Here is a 20,599-nt window from a genome sequence, read left to right on the forward strand (position 1 = left end):
TCTGAATTTCACATTTACTTTTCTGAATTCACATTTACTTTTCTGAATTTCACATTTATCTTTTCTGAATTTCACATTTACTTTTCTGAATTTCACATTTACCTTTTCTGAATTTCACATTTACTTTTCTGAATTTCACATTTACCTTTTCTGAATTTCACATTTTCTTTTCTGAATTTAACATTTACCTTTTCTGAATTCACATTTACTTTTCTGAATTTCACATTTATCTTTTCTGAATTTCACATTTACTTTTCTGAATTTCACATTTACCTTTTCTGAATTTCACATTTACTTTTCTGAATTTCACATTTATCTTTTCTGAATTTCACATTTTCTTTTCTGAATTTCACATTTACCTTTTCTGAATTTCACATTTTCTTTTCTGAATTTCACATTTATCTTTTCTGAATTTCACATTTTCTTTTCTGAATTTCACATTTTCTTTTCTGAATTTCACATTTTCTTTTCTGAATTTCACATTTACTTTTCTGAATTTCACATTTATCTTTTCTGAATTTCACATTTTCTTTTCTGAATTTCACATTTATCTTTTCTGAATTTCACATTTTCTTTTCTGAATTTCACATTTACCTTTTATGAATTTCACATTTACCTTTTATGAATTTCACATTTACCTTTTCTGAATTTCACATTTACCTTTTATGAATTTCACATTTTCATTTCTGTATTTCACATTTACCTTTTCTGAATTTCACATTTACCTTTTCTGAATTTCACATTTACTTTTCTGAATTTCACATTTACCTTTTCTGAATTTCACATTTACCTTTTCTGAATTTCACATTTACCTTTTCTGAATTTCACATTTACCTTTTCTGAATTTCACATTTACCTTTTCTGAATTTCACATTTACCTTTTCTGAATTTCACATTTTCTTTTCTGAAATGAATTTCATATTTACTTTTCGAAATTTCACATTTACCTTTTCTTTTCTGAAATGAATTTCACATTTACTTTTCCAAAATTTCACATTTATCTTCTCTGTCCTGAAATGAATTTCACATTTCCGTTTCTAAATTTCACATTTACTTTTCTCAATCTCTCATTTTCTTTTCTAAATTTCACATTTACCTTTTCTTTCCTGAAATGAATTTCACTTTCACATCTATCTATAATTCCAGTAATCTCTGTGTGTATGTATGTCTGTGTGTCGTTTGTCTGTGACCACTGTTTCTCGACAACCACGGGTCCGATATACTTGAAACTTGCCAGGTATATTGCTGGGGACCCGAGGATGTGCCTTTTCAAGGTTTCATATTAATCGGACAAGTAGTTACCGAGCTATGGCGATTTCTTTACCAAACTCCGCAAGCCGTTCGCTTTGGACCAAACCATTTCATGTAAATAGAGGGGGTGGATTGTCACTGTACTCGCAAGCCGTTCGCTTTGGACCAAACCATTTCATGTAAATAGAGGGGGGGGATTGTCACCGTACTCGCAAGCCGTTCGCTTTGGCTTTGCGAATGGACCAAACCATTTCATGGACCAAACCATTTCATGTAAATAGAGGGGGGGGGATTGTCACCGTACTCGCACCCACGTACCCACGTACCCACGTACGGGCATTGCACCCACGTACGGGCATGCCCTAGTTAATATAATTTCAGTAAAATATCTTTTATTTTTAGGTTCAAAAAAAGAATGTCAACCTGACAAAAAGTATGAACTGCTGTTTTTTTTGTAGCTACAGGTAAACTTGCTACATACCTGTCTAGAAAGGAGAAGCAAAATGGTAAACCCCATCACCAATTTTTCAGTAAGTCTCCATCCGCAAGGTTAAAACTTTAATGTAATTTTTACAAGACCATGAATGTATTTGATGATTTTGCAGAAAAATTATGTTTGGAAAGTGTTTGTGAAGATTATCAAAATGAATTAGTGTTACTGTTATAATATCATCTACTATAAATGAATGAGTTGCTTGTGTGCGCGCGTGCGTGTGTGTGTGTTTTTTGTTTGTGTGTGGTGAGGCATACTTTTTGTCAATTAATGACGTACTATTGAAATGTACCTTTTAACTCTTTAGACTGCTGAGACCGCTTTGACCTTTGAAGACCCTTTAAAACCTCCAAGATCATCAAGACCTCAAAGATACCTTTAATACCCGTATGGCCCAAAATACCCCAAAGACCCAGATTACCCAAAAGATCCTGAGAACCCAAAAGTCCCTGAGGACGATAAAGACTGAGAAGACCCATATGACCCAAAAGACCCTGAGGACCCAAGTCTCCAAAGACCCAAAAGTTCCCGAAGATCCAAAAGACCAAGAGGACCAAAAAGACCATCATGTATGGCAGGCAAGTATGCTACAAGGCGGTGACGATCAATGAAAATTTGGTACAACGGGCCCACTAGTTTATTAACTATATATATATATATATATATATATATATATATATATATATATTGTTGCGGAGATGAGGACTGAATTTTTTTGATTATGTGTATTGTGGTAAATTGGTGTGAAGTATTATTATTGTTGTTGTTATTCTGTGCCTCCTGCCTCCGGAGCTGTGTAAGGACCAAAAGGGCGTCCCATAGTCCACAAGCATACACGTCAGCCAATCATAGAATATCCATGTTCGATAGTTATATCTTATTCTGTGTTTTAGGATAAGGCTGTGTCTCCCATTAATTGAAATACTCCATTGCACCAGTGAAAGAGAATAGACCCCCTTTCCTTCCCATCCCCAAAAATCTCCCTTTCCCTCCCCTCCAAAAACCTCCATTGACCTCATATTACATCCCCTCTCGTCATTGCCGAGCCTCGATTGCTCATATTACCTCCCCTCCAATAACCACCATTGACCTCATATTACCTCCCCTCCAATAACCGCCATTGACCATGGGCTTTGAGTCGGAGAAGAAAGGCGTGTCTCCACCTCGTCAGAGGGGAGGAGGGGCGCGCCCGCCCGTCGTCATCCAGGGCGGAGCCCGAGGGTCGCGCGACCAACCAGGGCCGAGGTGAGCACCCCCGATGGGCGTGTCCAAAGCGCCGGGGGCGTAATCGCTGGAGGCGCTATAAAAGGCGCAAAAACGGAAGTGGTCAGAGAGAGAGAGAGAAGGGTTGTTGGAAGAGAAGAGTTGGTTGCAGGAGTTGGTTGCAAGGTTGTTGGTTGCGGAAGTTGGTTGCAAAAGGAGTCGGTGATCAGTTGGTTGCGGTGAGGAGTCGGTGGTGAGGAGTGAGAGAAACACGACAGAGTTGTGGGTTTGGACCAGACAAGTCCGGGGAACGCAGCGGACGGCGGCCGCAGCAGCCAGACCACCCAACCGCCAAAGGGGGCCTGAACGGCGGTTTGGAGCAGGGCCGAAGAGGAACGGCGGCTGCTGAACGCGCCGGTTGTGCTGCATGACCCCCCTTGGACCTCCCTCCCCCTCCAGCCATCCACATCCTGCCATTTCAGCAATTCCCCGCGTGAGTCAGCGTTTTGTTTGTTCTGTCCCTGGGTATTTAATTAAGTCTGTAGGTAAGCTAAATTTGCACTGTGTCACCTGCGTCTTGTGCTTGTAAATAAACGTAATTGTTTCTTTTTGCTTGTGTGTAAATAGTAGGAATAAATGTAGTCGTATTTCCAAACCTTTCTTTGTCTTCCTTTTTCCTCTTGCATTGCGTCGTTTCTGTCTTTTCCCTCATTGAGCAGCTAGGGTGCGATACGGCCAAAGTCTGGGTGAATCGGGTGAGTTTTGTTAGGTCGCGGTTTTACACCACCGCTCGGTCTATAACATCTTAACCGCGATCTGTAACAATTGGTGTCTGGGAGTGGGATTCAGACCCGAAGCGCGCTTCACGCGCTCAAAATTAAAAAAAAAATCGAAATTTGTTTTGTTTTATAAAGTAAAACCCGAATTTTGAAATCGCGCCATGGCTGTTCAAGGCGACGGGATGCCGGTGGGAGAGATAGAGGGGTTAGAAGTAACCCAGGACTTCGGGGAAGAAAGGGAGGAGGAAAATGGCAATGTGGTTGCGGGAATATCAGGCGCGCAAAATGGCGCGCTCGCGCACGTGGTTGAAGGGTCCCAAAATAGCGGCGCCGCGGAGGGCGAGCCCGCGGTGGCGGCTGGGGACGCTGGGCAAACCGGGTTTGACCTCAGATTATTCTTGACCCAACTGATGGCAAAAATGGATGCTCAGGGTGAGCGATTGGAGGGCCAAATGGGGGTAATGGGGAACCGGATGGATGCTCAAGGTGAGCAATTGTGGGTAATGAGGGACGAAGCGAGGGGTACCGGTGAGGGATTAGAAAAAAAATTTGAGGGGTTAGACAACGGGATAAAAGAGGTAAAGAATGGGTTAACGGGGGTGGAAAACAGAATGGCTGCCCAGGAGAATCAGTTAGAGGGGGTGAAAAATGGGTTAATGGGGTTAGAAAATAGGATGGAGGACAAATTGCGGGAAATAGGGGAACAATCCGCCCGGGAAATCGAACAGATGGGGAACCAGATGGAGGAAATACGACGAGGGGTGAGTGAGGAGGTCTCGGGGCTACGCGAGGAGGTAAAGCGAGGCGAAAAGCGTATAGAGAAAGAGGTGAGAAATAATACGGCAAAGTTACAAGGGGGAATAGAAGATCTGACGGAGGAGGTGGAACAGCTGACAGAGGGACAAACGAAATTAGTGGAGCAGGTTCAAAGGAACACTGCAGTACTCGGAGGATTAAAGGCGACACAAAAAGAAATTAAAAATGACTTGATAGCGACACAGAGGCAATGTCAGATGGTACGGGAGGAACTGACAATGAGGGTGGACGAGGTGACAGAGATAATGGAGACAAAGGACCGGCAGGTGAGGATGCACATAGAGACGGTCACGGTAGCCTTAGAGGACGAACTTGAGGAGACGCACCGAGAAATAAAAGAGGTTAAACAAAAATTAGAGGAAGTGGGAGAAGAGGTGAGTGAAATTAAAAAGGGACGGACAGAAACTAAGAGAGAAATCCAGGAGGAGGTAATGGAATATGTGCAAGGTCGGTGCTCAACTCATGATGTGATGCTCACTAACCAAATAAAGAGTTTGCAGGTGGCAAAGGAGGTGCGGAGACAAGGTACGGAGGTGAGTGGCAATGTATATGATGTGAGGAAAGCTTCAGTCGGCTTGGGGATTGGTTTGGATCCGGGTGTTCGTGAAAGGCCGTTGGTGAAGTGTGCGACAGGTCAGGTGTGCGAAAAAAGAGGTGTGCGAGAATGTCCGACCATGGGGTGTGTGAGGAAAAAGTGCACGCCGAGGAGTGAGTGTGCCGTCAAGAGTGAGTTGGTCGAAGCGCGTGTGCAAGGGAGCACAGGGAAGCGCGGTGTGGTGAGTGTTACGGAGGAAGTAACGAAAAAGTGTGCGCGGGAGGATGCGCGAGGAAGGTGTGTAACGGACGGGTGCATGAGGAAAGAGTGTGCTGTCGAGAGTAAGGGTGAGTGCGCGACCGAGAGTGGAGGTGAGAGTAGTGAGAGTGAAACGGAGCGTGAGTTGGTTGTGACAGGTGAGCGAGGATGTACACCTGGAATGGAAGGATGCACACCTGGAATGGGAGAGCGTGAGTGGGAATGCACGCTGGAATTGGTAGTGAGACACGTGGTTGGGTGTGCGGGTGAGAGCACACCTGTGATTGTCACAAAGGAGGTGACCGAGAAAGGGGCGCGAAGAGGTGTATTGGTGAGGTGTGCGAGCGACGAATGTGTGCCAAAGTGTTCGGTGGTCAGGTGTGTGACCAAGTCGGTGAGCGGAATGAGTGTACCGAGGTGTGTTAGAGAAGGTACGACCAAGAGCATGGAAACGGCTGCATGTATGAGCACGAAAGGGGTAGCGTATGCTTGTAAGCATCCAGGTGAGGCGTCGACGATAACCGGGTTAAAGGTTAGAACGACTTATAGCCGACTCGGGCCCTCGGTGCGTGCCGGGCTTCGCGTGCCGCGAGAACCAGCGGGGATCCGAACCACGGCGGTTTCGAAAGAACCGCCGTGCGCGATCCACGCTGGGCCTCGCGTGGAACGGCCGCGTCCGGGCTCCACTAGGCGGAGCGGGCAGCTCGATAGGAAGGGTCGTCATGGCGACCACTTTTTGTTGAGACGTGCCGGCAGGTCGAGATCGGGACATTGGATGGCTCCACGCCGAGGTGGTGCGTGGGATCTCGGCCCGGGTAAGCCCCCGTCCCTGCCCCGAATGCGGGACGTATCCAGCCGCTGGCACAAAAGAACCCGCGTTCATTGCTCGGCTGTACGAAGCCGGGCTGTGGATGTGAATTGGCGCACCGAGAGGATGTAATAAGTAGACGGACTGTGATTAGTGATAGTGATTTGATCCGAAATTTAGAAAAGTGAATAGAATTGGCAGTAAATGGAAAATTTTTGGATTTGTTGGATTTGGACGAACAAAATTTATAGTGAGAGACCCCCGATGTGGTGGGATGGCAAATCCACCATCCCTCACAGACAGGGGGCAAATGCGCAATAGCTTATGGGGTGTATGGCAGTGAAAACTAGCCCGGGTGGGTTAGGTTATAATGATAGGGATCTAGAAGAGATTGACATTAGGTGACGTTAAGGTTAGTTAGTGACTGATACCTGTAGTGGGGACGCAGGTAGATTAGTGTGGATTATAATGACGTGGGAGCGCAATAGTTTAAAGGGACGACTGGGAAGCGCAAGTTTCAGAGGGGAGGAGTTAGCTGAGATGATGCCGTGTGTGTGAGTGATTGAACAGGTGTGATTGCACAGGTGTGCAACTGAACAGGTGTGTGGAGCAGTGTATGAGTGAGTGATGGTGATGTGTGTTGTGTTGACCAACTGGTCCAGGAAGGGGAGGAGGGTGCAGGTGGCACCAGGTGAGATTGCACAGGTGTGCAACGACAGGTGAATGGAGAACAGAGGTATGGAATAAATGGTATGGAGTATGGGAATGGATGGTCGTGGAGTGGAGTGGATGGTGTGAAGGTGTGAATGGGGGAAGAGTGGACCCCCATCACGGATACCCGGGGCGGGTAGTGTAAATGTTAGGTAGAGGGTATAGGTAAATTGTGGTTGGATATTGGCATCTGTGGTGCGGTTGGAAGAATGATGTTTGGATGGGTGCATTAGTGTTGTGGGGGTGGCTGGGCGTGTAGCCTGTTAGTGTGTGTAGTTGGTTTGGGCACTCCACCACTGTAAGGATGTCGGCCAGGTGAGGCCGCAGGTGGGCTCTGGGAGCCGGTAGTAGTTGTTGTGGATGGGGCCCGAGGATCCGGAGGACGGACCCGGGTAGCCCAGTGCCAGAGGGCACCATGGGGTGACAGAGCCAGGAGAGGGGCTGCCCCCAGTTAGATAGGTTAGGGTGAGGAGCTAGGTAAGCTCGGGTGGCAACTACAGTGGTGGAGGTGTGCAGGTGGGTAGACCTGTTGGGAGAGCTACACGTCGCGGCCCAGAAATTGTGCGAGGGCACCGGGAGATGAATCGGGGGAGTGAGACCCCAAATTGAGAAGCACCACAGTTTGGTCAATGGGGATTGGTTGTTAGAACCCATAGTGTAAATGGCCAATGGATTGGCAGGGAAAGACCCCGGGTAGTGTAAAGTGTGTTAAAGTCATTTAGAGGATAGTTAGGATGAAGGATCTCCTCGCACCATCTGCACCCACTCACCTGAGGTGACAGGTACTCCACACCATGCCATGTTTTGATTATTTTTTATGATGCAAATGTTTGGATTGTGAGACGCATCATGACGTGGGTGTGACATTGTGCTTTGATGTTCCATCTCTGCCTCCTTATGAGGATTGATGATGAATTGATGATGGCAAATTTTTGAAGTAGAGGGATTGTGGAGACGAATTTGGTATAGGGGAAATATGGGGAAGACGTGACAGTAGTGACGAATTGGTAATGTGTAGGTTTTGTACAAATGGGGTAAGGGCAAGGGTGGGCTAGGTAACAGGGGGGTGACGTACGGTAGGGACGAGCTTTCTCACTTCGCCCTCCGTACGCATTTCGCCTTGCATTGCCTTTTTGACGTGTACCCTTGTGACCTTACCCCTCGCTCAATTGTCTTTCTTTTGTCTCCCACATGACCTGTGCGCCGTTGGGCGCCGAGGGGAGCGTGCGTGGGTCGGCCATTGTGCGCCCGAAATTCCCAGAACCAGCTGTCTGCATCGATGCACCACATTATGGACCACATGTCTGTGGCCGAGCACCACTTATGGACCCCATGGGTTGGGGCATGGCCCCTCTGCTGGAACCGGCCATGAGGGCCCGAAATCTTGCTGGCGGACCTTGGCCACAGGGCACCGATGCCCCACAGGTGAACCACACTAGTCGGCCCTGTGGGCCATAAATAAATAAAAATGGACACGATGGGTGCATTTCATTTTATGCTCAAATAGGCCGCCAGTAAGAAAATGAAAGGAAATGACAACATCTGGAAGAAAGTAATAGCCAGCAGAGGGAGCCGAAGAGCAAGAGACACCTGCAGGGTTAGGGGTTGTTGGTTTATTTTTTATTGATGAACGGTGGTGACTGCACTGATTGGTGCTTGAGGGTGTGTTGGTGCGTTATAGGTGCTTTCATGGTGCATTGATGCAGAACAGACTGTCTCCCCCCCAGAAAGAACAATTACAGGTCCTGGGTTAGTTTTGTAAATAAAAATAGCGTCAATTGTAAATAATGCTCCCCACCGTCAGTGTATAGTTTGAAGACCATTCCGCAATTCGGTTAACTGTGGGCGTAAGTCTGTTAGGCAGGGTGCAATGGAGCAGCGGGACACATTTATTTATGGTTTAAAACTGTCGCACTCAGGGTCAGGTTAAAAATAGAGGGAACTACACCTACGTGTCACACTAAAAAATAAAAGTTGTAGGCCCGGGACGTGCCTAAGAGGAGGAGGGTGCAGTGTTGCGGAGATGAGGACTGAATTTTTTTGATTATGTGTATTGTGGTAAATTGGTGTGAAGTATTATTATTGTTGTTGTTATTCTGTGCCTCCTGCCTCCGGAGCTGTGTAAGGACCAAAAGGGCGTCCCATAGTCCACAAGCATACACGTCAGCCAATCATAGAATATCCATGTTCGATAGCTATATCTTATTCTGTGTTTTAGGATAAGGCTGTGTCTCCCATTAATTGAAATACTCCATTGCACCAGTGAAAGAGAATAGACCCCCCTTTCCTTCCCATCCCCAAAAATCTCCCTTTCCCTCCCCTCCAAAAACCTCCATTGACCTCATATTACATCCCCTCTCGTCATTGCCGAGCCTCGATTGCTCATATTACCTCCCCTCCAATAACCACCATTGACCTCATATTACCTCCCCTCCAATAACCGCCATTGACCATGGGCTTTGAGTCGGAGAAGAAAGGCGTGTCTCCACCTCGTCAGAGGGGAGGAGGGGCGCGCCCGCCCGTCGTCATCCAGGGCGGAGCCCGAGGGTCGCGCGACCAACCAGGGCCGAGGTGAGCACCCCCGATGGGCGTGTCCAAAGCGCCGGGGGCGTAATCGCTGGAGGCGCTATAAAAGGCGCAAAAACGGAAGTGGTCAGAGAGAGAGAGAGAAGGGTTGTTGGAAGAGAAGAGTTGGTTGCAGGAGTTGGTTGCAAGGTTGTTGGTTGCGGAAGTTGGTTGCAAAAGGAGTCGGTGATCAGTTGGTTGCGGTGAGGAGTCGGTGGTGAGGAGTGAGAGAAACACGACAGAGTTGTGGGTTTGGACCAGACAAGTCCGGGGAACGCAGCGGACGGCGGCCGCAGCAGCCAGACCACCCAACCGCCAAAGGGGGCCTGAACGGCGGTTTGGAGCAGGGCCGAAGAGGAACGGCGGCTGCTGAACGCGCCGGTTGTGCTGCATGACCCCCCTTGGACCTCCCTCCCCCTCCAGCCATCCACATCCTGCCATTTCAGCAATTCCCCGCGTGAGTCAGCGTTTTGTTTGTTCTGTCCCTGGGTATTTAATTAAGTCTGTAGGTAAGCTAAATTTGCACTGTGTCACCTGCGTCTTGTGCTTGTAAATAAACGTAATTGTTTCTTTTTGCTTGTGTGTAAATAGTAGGAATAAATGTAGTCGTATTTCCAAACCTTTCTTTGTCTTCCTTTTTCCTCTTGCATTGCGTCGTTTCTGTCTTTTCCCTCATTGAGCAGCTAGGGTGCGATACGGCCAAAGTCTGGGTGAATCGGGTGAGTTTTGTTAGGTCGCGGTTTTACACCACCGCTCGGTCTATAACATCTTAACCGCGATCTGTAACAATATATATATATATATATATTAACTATATATATATATATATATATATATATATATATATGTGTGTGTGTGTATGTATGTTGCCCCCCCCCCCCCCAAAGCCCTCGCCCTCTCTCAGATCTCTCGATGTCTCCATGTCTCTCGGTCCCTGCTCTCAAATGTTGTGTTTGTGTCCTTCCCCCTCTCTCCCCATCTTGTCTACCGCTCCCGATGTTATATGTTTTATGTGTCGGTTTGTCTTTCTGTGTGATTAATGTTCGCTCTTTCACGAGCCTCGATCTTGTATACAAAAAAAAAAAAAAAAAAAAAAAAACTGATCAAGTCTTTCTATATTTTGTTATAAGGTTTTATTTTTGTTGTTAAAATGAACTCCTTCATTTTCTACTCTTGTTTTCCTCACTTTCATCTTTTCTCATGTTCGCTTGGCATTTTTGATTTGTAAATTGTACATACATACACTTTTTATACATTTTCCAATAAAATGACCTCAAAAGTCAAGTCTCTCTGATTGATGTAATTCACAAGGAGATTAACATTCACATCGTAATCCCAAACGATGACCTTCCCTGATCCGAGCCATGTTATTGGGACCATTAAACAGAGCAGGTACCAGGATGTGAATTAAATAAATAATGATCTTATCTTCAATTCTGCATGCATGCTGCGGTTTCCATGGTAACAATGTGAGGAAATGAAAGCAGCAAGCCTTGGTGATTGAAAAGGAAATTCGCAGCAGAAACCTCAAATTGTAAATGGCAGTAAATTAGGAGATTTATTTATTTCAAGGCTTTACCACATTCACTTTCACTCACAAACACTGCAGTGGGTTCACCATTTGGTCCGCACACGGGATGGAGATAGGAGAGGAGGTCTGGGGATTGGGGGCATCGATCTTGTGTGAGGGCACATGCGACGCACAGTAGGGGACACATGGGACAAAAGGAACAGAGGGGACACACGGAGCACACAGTAGGGGACATACAGGACATACAGTAGGGGACACACAAGACAAATGGAACACAAGGTACACAAGAGACACATGGGACACACACAAGTTTGGGAGGGAGTGGGATGTGAAGGGAGTGAGAGGGAAATGGGGGAGGCAACGGGATGTGAAGGGAGTGAGAGGGAAATGGGGGAGGCAACGGGATGTGGGGGGAGGGCGAGGGGAGTCGGTTAGAGGGAAATGTGGATGGGGGGGGGGGGGGGACAGAGTGGGGACAACGAGAAGGGGAGGGAGAGAGAGAGGAGGAGGATACTTTTGATAGCTCTTTCCAACACTTGGGACGGGTACTTTTTCTGATACAGTATATGTGTGTGTGTGTGTGTGTGTGTGTGTGTGTGTGTCTGTGTCTGTGTCTGTGTCTGTGTCTGTGTCTGTGTGTGTGTGTGTGTGTGTGTATGTATGTATGTATGTATGTATATATATATATATATATATATATATATATATATATATATATATTGAGGTTTTGCCATAAAGGCAAACCCTCTATAGTTAATTGCATGACAACATGTAGCCTGCAGTAGTTATTTATTTCTTATTGAATGTAAAGATTAGCCCCTTCTCCTTTGTGTAATAGTCAAGACCAAATATGCGTTGAGTAGGCAGGATTTCAAACCTTCATGTGGTTAAGGGAAGCCATTACTAATGAGCAGGAAGCCGTGGCCAAAAGAACAGGCCCACGTGACCAAGGACGGGTCGGGAACACCACCAGCAAGCGACCGATGGGGTGTGAAACCTCTCCGAATGAAAGGGGGAAGGACTGAAACCTTCATTGGGGGAGGAGGGATTGAAGGCCAGCATGCGACAAACCTCAGCCAATTGGAGGCTGTGGAACATTTTGGAGGCGTGGGCAGGTGTGATAAAACCCCCACCCATCGCATTTCATTCTCTTGCTTTTGGGATTTTGCTGCGCCACGAGATCTCTTGCTTTTTGCGTCGACGCCCGACACCCATCGCTCTTCGCCGATCTCTGGACTTTTCTTCTTCCTCTTTCCCAGACACTGCTCTTGCCTTTGTGCTCTTGCGGACCCTCTTGCCTTTGTCCTTCGACGACGACTCTTGCTCTGGACGCTTGCATTTGTGCTTCGCCAACGCCTCTTGCTTGTCCAACCTGTGCTGAAGTTCTTCCATGCCGACTTCGAGGCGGCGGTTCGTTCGTCCTTAGGACCTGACCTCGCCCAGGCTGCACATCCGGATCGAGGATCGGACTGCGCACACCACGTGGCCACTTTCGAGTCAGTCCCTGCAAAGCACCATCGGTACCAATAACCAGCGTGTTATTCCCTGTGTGAGTGTGAGAGTGTGAAGGTGCCAGTGGGGTTTATAATTAGGTAAGGAATTGATAAGGTGCATCTTCGTCTCTGTTTCTCTGTGCCTTCAAAATAAAAAGCTGTACAATTGGTGATTACTTTCAACCTGTTCGGGTACGTCTTTTCTCCATTAGCCGAGCATCATCCGAGACCGAATTTGGCTTGAATCAGGTCCATAAATCACGTAAGGTAACGCCACTTTCCACACCGTGCAAATCCGCTAGGCACCCCATAAGGTGTGTGAAAGCAAGGGTTCGATCCCCGGTTTCTTCGGTTGCGTGTCTTGAAGGTATTTGGGAATATCTGACCAGCAAACTCTTCGGCGCGTGGCTGGGAGGTTGGCGATCGGAATTGCTTAGCAATCCGTCAATCACAAGCTGAGTCGCTCGCGGTCGGCGGCCTCAGTGGAACCGGAGTTCGAGGAGGAACGGGGCATAAGCCCCCCCCCCCCCCGTAGTATGTCGACGAACCCGGGATCCGCAACTATCTATAGATATATATACACAAAGAATTAAGTTAAGCACCCCCCCCCCGTTTTTTTACAACCTCGCACATTACAAGTTTGTTGTCGTCAAAACAGTGTAATATACCCATGATATTGCTATATATTTCTGGAGAAGTGATATTATGGTCACATAAAAACATAACAATCATGCCGTTTTCAATATTTTATTCTGAATAATTTAAGGTGAAATTTTTTGGGAATTTTAGGCATATTTTCACCTCAATTTAAGTATGGAGCTATAGGTCCATCACGGACAGTGTGGATGACGTTTATGTTTTCTAACGTACAGTCATTGTTCTGAGAAGACCTCTAGCGATCTTTGCGTCAATAACGTGTGTAGGACCCACGTGATCGGATCACTGACTCAACCAATCACTTTTTTTCACTTTGATCACTCAATTTCATCAATGGATAATTGCTAATGTCATACCAATCATTATTTGATCTCACATACCTTAGAATATATGCCAATGTATACATATACACAAAGAATATATATTAGGGGGTGCTTACCTTAATTCGTTGTGTAGGGGTGCTTAACTTAATTCTTTGTGTATATATATATATATATATAGTCACGTGAAAAAGTAAGTACACCCCATGTAAAGTTTTGACTTTTTCAACATATTTCAACATACAGCTATTTGATTTTCATTTCAACAATATTGAGAGATAAAGGTGATATAATATAACAAATATCATGAAACATTTACATTTTGTAGTCCATTGTATAATTTAAATAAACATAAATGCACATTTCACATGTGGAAAAAGTAAGTACACCCTTGGGTCTAATAGGTGGTATTGCCCCCTTTGGCAGAAACAACCTCAAGTAGGCGTTTCTTATAACTGTCTACCAGTCTCTGACATCGACTGGGAGAAATTTTTGCACACTCCTCCATGCAGAATTCTTTCAGCAGTGCGATGTTTGAGGGGTTTCCTGCATGCTCAGCTCGTTTAAAATCCCCCCACAACATCTCGATGTGATTTAGATCCGGGCTTTGACTTGGCCATTCCAGAACCCTCCATTTCTTTCTTTTCAGCCATTCCTTGGTAGATTTACTGGTATGTTTAGGTTCATTGTCATGTTGCAAGGTCCACCTTCGGTTGAGCTTCAACTTTCCGACAGATGGCCTCACATTATCCTCAAGCACCCTCTGGTACAATGAAGAATTCATAGTGGATTCTATGATGGTGAGCTGCCCAGGTCGTGATGCAGCAAAGCTGCCCCAAACCATAATATTTCCACCACCATGCTTTACAGTTGGTATCAGGTTATTGTGGTCAAATGCTGTCTTTGGTTTTTGCCAAACATGTCTTCTGGTACTGTGGCGAAATAGCTCGACCTTTGACTCATCTGTCCAGAGCACATTGTCCCAGAAGTGCTGGTCTTTGCCGAGGTGTTCATTGGCAAACTTTAGTCTTGCCCTGATGTTTTTTCTGGACAGCAAAGGTTTCCTCCTGGCACACCTCCCATGTAGATCAAATTTGTGCAGCCTCTTTCTAATGGTAGACTCGTGCACTTTGACATCAACAGTGGCAAGAGCTACCTGTAGGTCCCGTGATGACATTCTGGGGTTCTTCGAGACTTCTTTCAGCATCTTGCGGTCTTCTCACGGGCTGACATTGCTGGGACGGCCTGGCCTGAACAAGGTGGCAGTTGTTTGGAATATTCTCCACTTGTAGATGATCTTCCGGACAGTCGAATGATTGATTTCAAATTGTTTGGAGATCTTTTAAAATCCCTACCCAGACGCGTAGGCATCTATAACCTTCTTTCTGAAGGCCTCAGAGAGCTCTTTTGATCGAGGCATGGTGACGCCGCACACTTCAACAACAAAGAGCAAACCAAACTAAATATCTGAGGTTTAAATAAGACAGGTTCCTCCAAGATCCTCTCTAACGATGTTCTAATCATTTGCACCTGAGCTGGTGCACCTGATTCTAATTTTAGGTTTTTGAAGTAGTGATAAATGTAGGGGTGTACTTACTTTTTCCACATGCGAAATTTGCATTTATGTTTATTTAAATTATACAATGGACTACAAAATGTAAATGTTTCATGATATTTGTTGTATTATATCACCTTTATCTATCAATATTGTTGAAATGAAGATCAAATAGCTGTATGTTGTAATATGTTGAACAAGTCAAAACTTTCCATGGGGTGTGTACTTACTTTTTCACGTGACTGTATGTGTGTGTGTGTCTTGAAGAAGTTTGCCTCAGAACTTGCTCCCGTGCTTCCTCGTTTGTTTAAAAACCAAAACTTTCCCACTTTTCTGGAAACATACCTAAGTACAACCTATTTTAAAGAAGGATGATTGTTTAAACCTTTCCAACTACCATCCTATTGCTCTGACCTCTACTATTTTCCAAAGTATTTGAACATTCTTCTCAATTCTCATTTCATCAAGCATCTTGAATCTCACAATCTTCTATCTGACCATCAATATGGCTTTGGCAAAGCAAGATGTACCGGTGACATTCTTACATGACAAATGTCTGGTCCTCTTCTCTGAGAAACTTTGGGGAATCCTTTGTTGTATGCCTCGATTTCTCAAAAGCCTTTGACGGAGTTTGGTATCGGGTCTGATATGCAAGCTTCCCTCTTTCTACTTTCCTCCTTCACTCTGCTCTCTCGTAATCGAGCATTCTCTCCGAACGCTCTATCTCTGTAATTGTTGATGGTTCAACATCTCCCTCCTTCCCTATCAACAGTGGTGTCCCTCAGGGTTCGGTCCGGTCTCCAACACTCTTCCTCGTTTTTATCAATGACCTTCTTTCTTCTAAAAATAACCAAATGCACTGGTATGCTGAGGACTCGACATTACATTCCTCCATGTGTGTGTATATACATATATATATATATATATATGTATGTACATGTGCATATATATATGTACATGTGTGTATATATATATATATATTGTTGTGGTTTTGAGTTTGTACAGTGAGTCGAATAAAGGTTAAAATTTGCCCCCCCCCCCCCCCCCATAGTTAGTCACACAAGCAACATGTAGCCTCCCGATAGTATAGTTATGTCTTAGTATTTGTGAGCTTAGTTCCTTTCCATTTGTTAGTTCTGCGTTGAGTAGGGCCAAGAGAATAGGCCCTACTGTCATCGACAATCCAGCGTCTGTAGCCTCATGCCCTTTTGCGCCAACGTTGGGTTCATTTTGGGCGAGTTAACACGAGGCAGGCTAGGAAGGTCAGGAGGACTGAGGCAGAGCGGCAGAAGTGCTGACGGTAAGCACGAGCCGCCATTCAGAGCTCAGAGGTGGTGGCGGCGGCGTGGCGTCACAGGGCGTGGTGAGAGGGTTCGAGACGGATCCAGAAGTTTCGGGGGGCGTAGCTATAAATCCCGCTGCCCCGCAGACGGACTTACAGCAAAAGGACTCGCGCGAAAGGGATTGATGAGAACAAAAGGACTCGCGGCAGTTGATGACCTTTAGGACTCTCGCAGATGAGCAAAGGAGCTCGCGCGCACGAACCAGCTCAGAGGATCGAAGAAGAGGAGTTGGCAATGTCAGCGAGCTGTACAGACACGTGGGCGCAGCCAGACGCGCATGAACCGATATACATCGCATTCAAGTCACGTGAGTGAGAACAGCTGAGTAATCGCCAGCCGCGCTAAAAGTCCCGCCCTTTGCCGTTCCGCCCCATCATCTGCCTTGTTCGGGAGACGCGCTACGAGTTCCTGCCATCGCCTGCTACATTCTTCGTGGGACGTGCCAGGGCTGTGGAGAGCCGTATGGGGACCGTCTCTGGGCGACCACGTCGACGCATTGGGGAACATCTACCCATCTGCAATTCCCTGTGTGAGTGTGAGACGGGCCCATTGTCCAAGGGATAAGTTAAGATTGTCTAAGGTTGCTCTGTGTCTCTGCGTCCCTGATCATTGTACATACGTGTGGGAATAATTAAACCCTGTGTTCTTCCTTTCTTACATTCGATCATTCCTGTGTTTATTCATTGGCTAAGCGTGGCACGAGTACAACCGCTCTAATCGGGTTCCAACATCTAGGTAACTGCGTGGACCATGTGTACGCAATCCGTTCGGCGTACTCACATCACACGTGGTTCGTGCGAGGCTTGCTACCTCGTTTCTGTGGTGGCGCGGGTACTGAGGTACGAGCGAGAATTGGTCCCGAAACCCTACTTCGCACTCGCCCGGGAAGGGCGTTTCAAGTCTCGGTTCCGCCAAGCCCAGCAAGACCAAGGGGCCTAATCCCCCCTTCGGGATTGTTAGGGGGTAAAGGAGGGCGGCATAGAACCACAACAATATATATATATATACATATATATATATATATATATATATATATATATATATATATATATATATATATATATATAGCTGCAGTTTTGAGATTGGCACATTTAAGTCAATAAATGTTAAAGGTTTTTCCCCCCATAGTTAGTCACACGAGCAACATATAGGCCCATTTGTAGTATAGTTATGTCTTAGTATGTGTAAGAATAGGCCATTTCACCTCTTAGTACCTGCGTTGTGTAAAGACAGGAGAATAGGCCCTCCATTCATTTTGCATACACCTCCATTCTACCTCTATGGGCGCAATCCATCCCGCGTCCCATTGGCTGTCCACTAGTCAAGTTAACACAAGGCAGGGCCTCGAACGGTGAAGGAGGGTTGAGCTCGGCGTGGTAGCAGTGGGGACGGTAAGAATGAACCAGCCAATCAGAGCTCGAGCGGAATGGCGTGAGAGGGCATGGTGAAGAGCGTCTGGTGAGTTCCAGAGGGTTTGAAGGGCGTGGCATATATAACCCGATGCGAAAAGCCCTCGGAAGGCCTTGCAGAGAGGGAGCTTGAGAACAGGACTCGCAGAGGGAAGGACTTGCAGAGGATAAGCACGTTGTAAAGGACTCGCGGAGGGAAGGACTTGCAGAGAGGGAGCTTGATAACGGGACTCGCGGAGGGGGGGGGGGGGGACTCGCGGAGGGAAGGACTTGAGAGTTATCGAGGGAGGTGCGCTGAGCTTGTGCGGAGTTTATGAGAGGATTCGAAGGAGATGCGCTTGGAAAGCTGGAAAGCGGAGGGAAAAGATCGACTGGACAACCCTCCCATCTACTTTCTCAACAATCCTCTCCAAGAAGTTCTGTCACTCAAGCTTTTGGGTCTCACTATCTGCCATGATCTTTCTTGGGAAAACCACATTTCCAAGCTGGCCTCCAAAGCCAGTCGCCGACTGGGCATCCTCCGTCGTGCGAAGTCCTTCCTCGGCACACCTGAGCTCCTCACCACTTACAAGGCTTTCATCCGCAGCTCAATGGAATACTGTTCTCCCCTATGGGCTGGTGCTCCTGCCTCACACCTGGCTCGGCTTCACGCTGTTGAATCCAAAGCTTTCAAAATCATTGGAATCTCCCGCGATGAAGCTATCTCTGAGGGCCTTTCACTCACTCACCGCAGGCAGGTAGGTGGTCTTTCTGTCCTCTACCGACTCCTCTCCGGCCTTGCTCCCCCAGCTCTCTCTGTGCTCTGTCCCCCAAATATTCCTACAGGTCGCACAAGATCTGCCAGCAACCCTCTGATGGTTAAACTGCCGAAATCTCGGCTCTCTGCTCACCTTCACTCTTTCATTCCTCTTTTCTCCCGCCTGTGGAACAAACTCCCACACTCCCTTCAATCCCTCTCCTCCCTCCAGGTCTTTAAAACAGCTGTTCACCACCATCTCTTATCTTCCCCCATCCATAACCTTGATCTTTTCTACCCCCACTAATTCACCCCAGATCCACCTTGTTTGAAATTCCAACTTATTTCCTGGAAATCCTGGCAGTGTCCATATGTTTATACCTCTCCCACCCCCCCCCCCCTTCACATGCCTCCCCCCCTTCACATGCCTCCCCCCCTTCACATGCCTCCCCCCCTTCACATGCCTCCCCCCCAAAGCCCTCTCCCTCCCACAGATCTCTCGATGTCTCCATGTCTCTCGGTCCCTGCTCTCAAATGTTGTGTTTGTGTCCTTCCCCCTCTCTCCCCATCTTGTCTACCGCTCCCGATGTTATTTGTTTTATGTGTCTGTTTGTCTTTCTGTGTGATTAATGTTCGCTCTTTCACGAGCCTCGATCTTGTATACAAAAAAAAAAAAAAAAAAAAAAAAAAAAAAAGGATCCTTCGCACTGTATGAACTTTGTTACGTGAAATACGTGGGCACAGACAGGGCGTTGATAACTCACGCGGTACGGCCAAAGCGAGTGAACACAGCTGAGTAACCGCCAGCCACGCAAAGTCCGCCCTCTACCATTCGCCCCGAGATTACCCGCTTTGTTCGAGCGAGACGATATGAGTCCCTGCCTTCGCCTACCTTCATCTTCGCGGAACGTGCCGGGGACCGTGGAGAGTGAGACGGAGCCGATCCTGGATGACCACTGTGGCACTGGTGAACAGCATCCTGCCCATCTACAATACCCATGTGCGTGTGTGTCAGATGGGCCCATTTGTCCTGGGGTATTAAGTATAAGACTGTATAAGGATTGCTCTGTGTCTCTTCATCCTGTGCTGTAAATATGTGCGTAACAATTAAACCAATTTGTTCTTCCTTTTCTTTCCAATTTGATCGCCTTTGTGATTTCTCCATTGACTCAGCGTGGTACGAATAAGATCGCTCCAATCAGGTCTAGTAATTATAAATAGCGCGGATCATGTGTATGCAAACCGCTCGGCATATCACCATCACACGTGGTTCGTGCGAGGCTTATTCCCTCGCTTCCAGGGCAGCGCTAGTACTTAGGTAACAGCGAATTTGGTCCCGAAACCCTATTTAGCGCTGTCCGGAAGGGACGTAATAAGTCTCGGGTCACACCAGGTCAGTAAAGACAAGGGGATTACTCCCCCCTTGATAAGGGGAGAAGGCCGGCGACAGATCCACAACAATATATATATATATATATATATATATATATATATATATATATATATATATATATATATATATATATATATATATATATATATATATATATATATATTAGGGTGGTGCTCAAAATAATGTTTTTAAAATATTTACTGGGACATGGCTTTATGTTGTTCCTTTTGTTCCAAAATGAAAAGACACCAAATATGAAAGCAATCTTATTTTATTTAGGGGTGCCACATCAGTAGTGTAATAATGTTGCTTCTGGGACACCTCCGTTTAACATGGGAAATCCCTATCTAATGTCATTTACCCCCTTGTCTTTTTCAAAAATCATAAACACCTCTATTTCTCCCACCCTCATCTTTATGAACCTTTTGTCTGTAGTACCTATCCTTAATGTTGTTCATTAGACCACTCAAACACTACAAATATTTGTTTTCTCTTATAGACCTATCATCCTTCTTCTACATATCATCTGGCAGATTAATCTTTGACCCATTCACTTCCATATTGACCCTAAAGACCTCTATTTCTCTCACCCTGTTCTTTACGAACCTTCTAACCTTTTGACATGTTATCCTTATTCATTAGACCACTTAAACACCTGTGATCCTTCTGACCTTATGAACCTTTTAACCTTTTACTCTTAATATCATCTGGTGAATATAACCCACTCAAACAACGACCCTACA

The 20,599-nt window shown here is 46.2% G+C and overlaps 1 protein-coding gene across 3 annotated transcripts in view; it reads right to left on the reverse strand.

Annotated features, from left to right (window-relative positions):
* The window catches only part of LOC137418890 (dermatan-sulfate epimerase-like protein), a 77,766-nt gene that overhangs the window by 16,296 nt on the left and 40,871 nt on the right, over nt 1-20,599 (reverse strand). The window contains exon 1 of one of the 3 annotated variants that reach the window (XM_078770707.1): nt 19,356-19,399. The exons of the other annotated variants lie outside the window; for them this stretch is intronic. Coding sequence (XP_078626833.1) covers nt 19,356-19,361 — 6 coding nt within the window. The 5' untranslated portion in view covers nt 19,362-19,399. Of the gene's footprint in view, nt 1-19,355; nt 19,400-20,599 lie in introns of those variants that run through there. 3 annotated transcript variants of the gene reach the window in all.

The sequence above is a fragment of the Myxine glutinosa genome, chromosome 1 (assembly GCF_964187855.1).
Source record: "Myxine glutinosa chromosome 1, kmMyxGlut1.1, whole genome shotgun sequence".
NCBI classification, from domain to species: Eukaryota; Metazoa; Chordata; class Myxini; order Myxiniformes; family Myxinidae; genus Myxine; species Myxine glutinosa.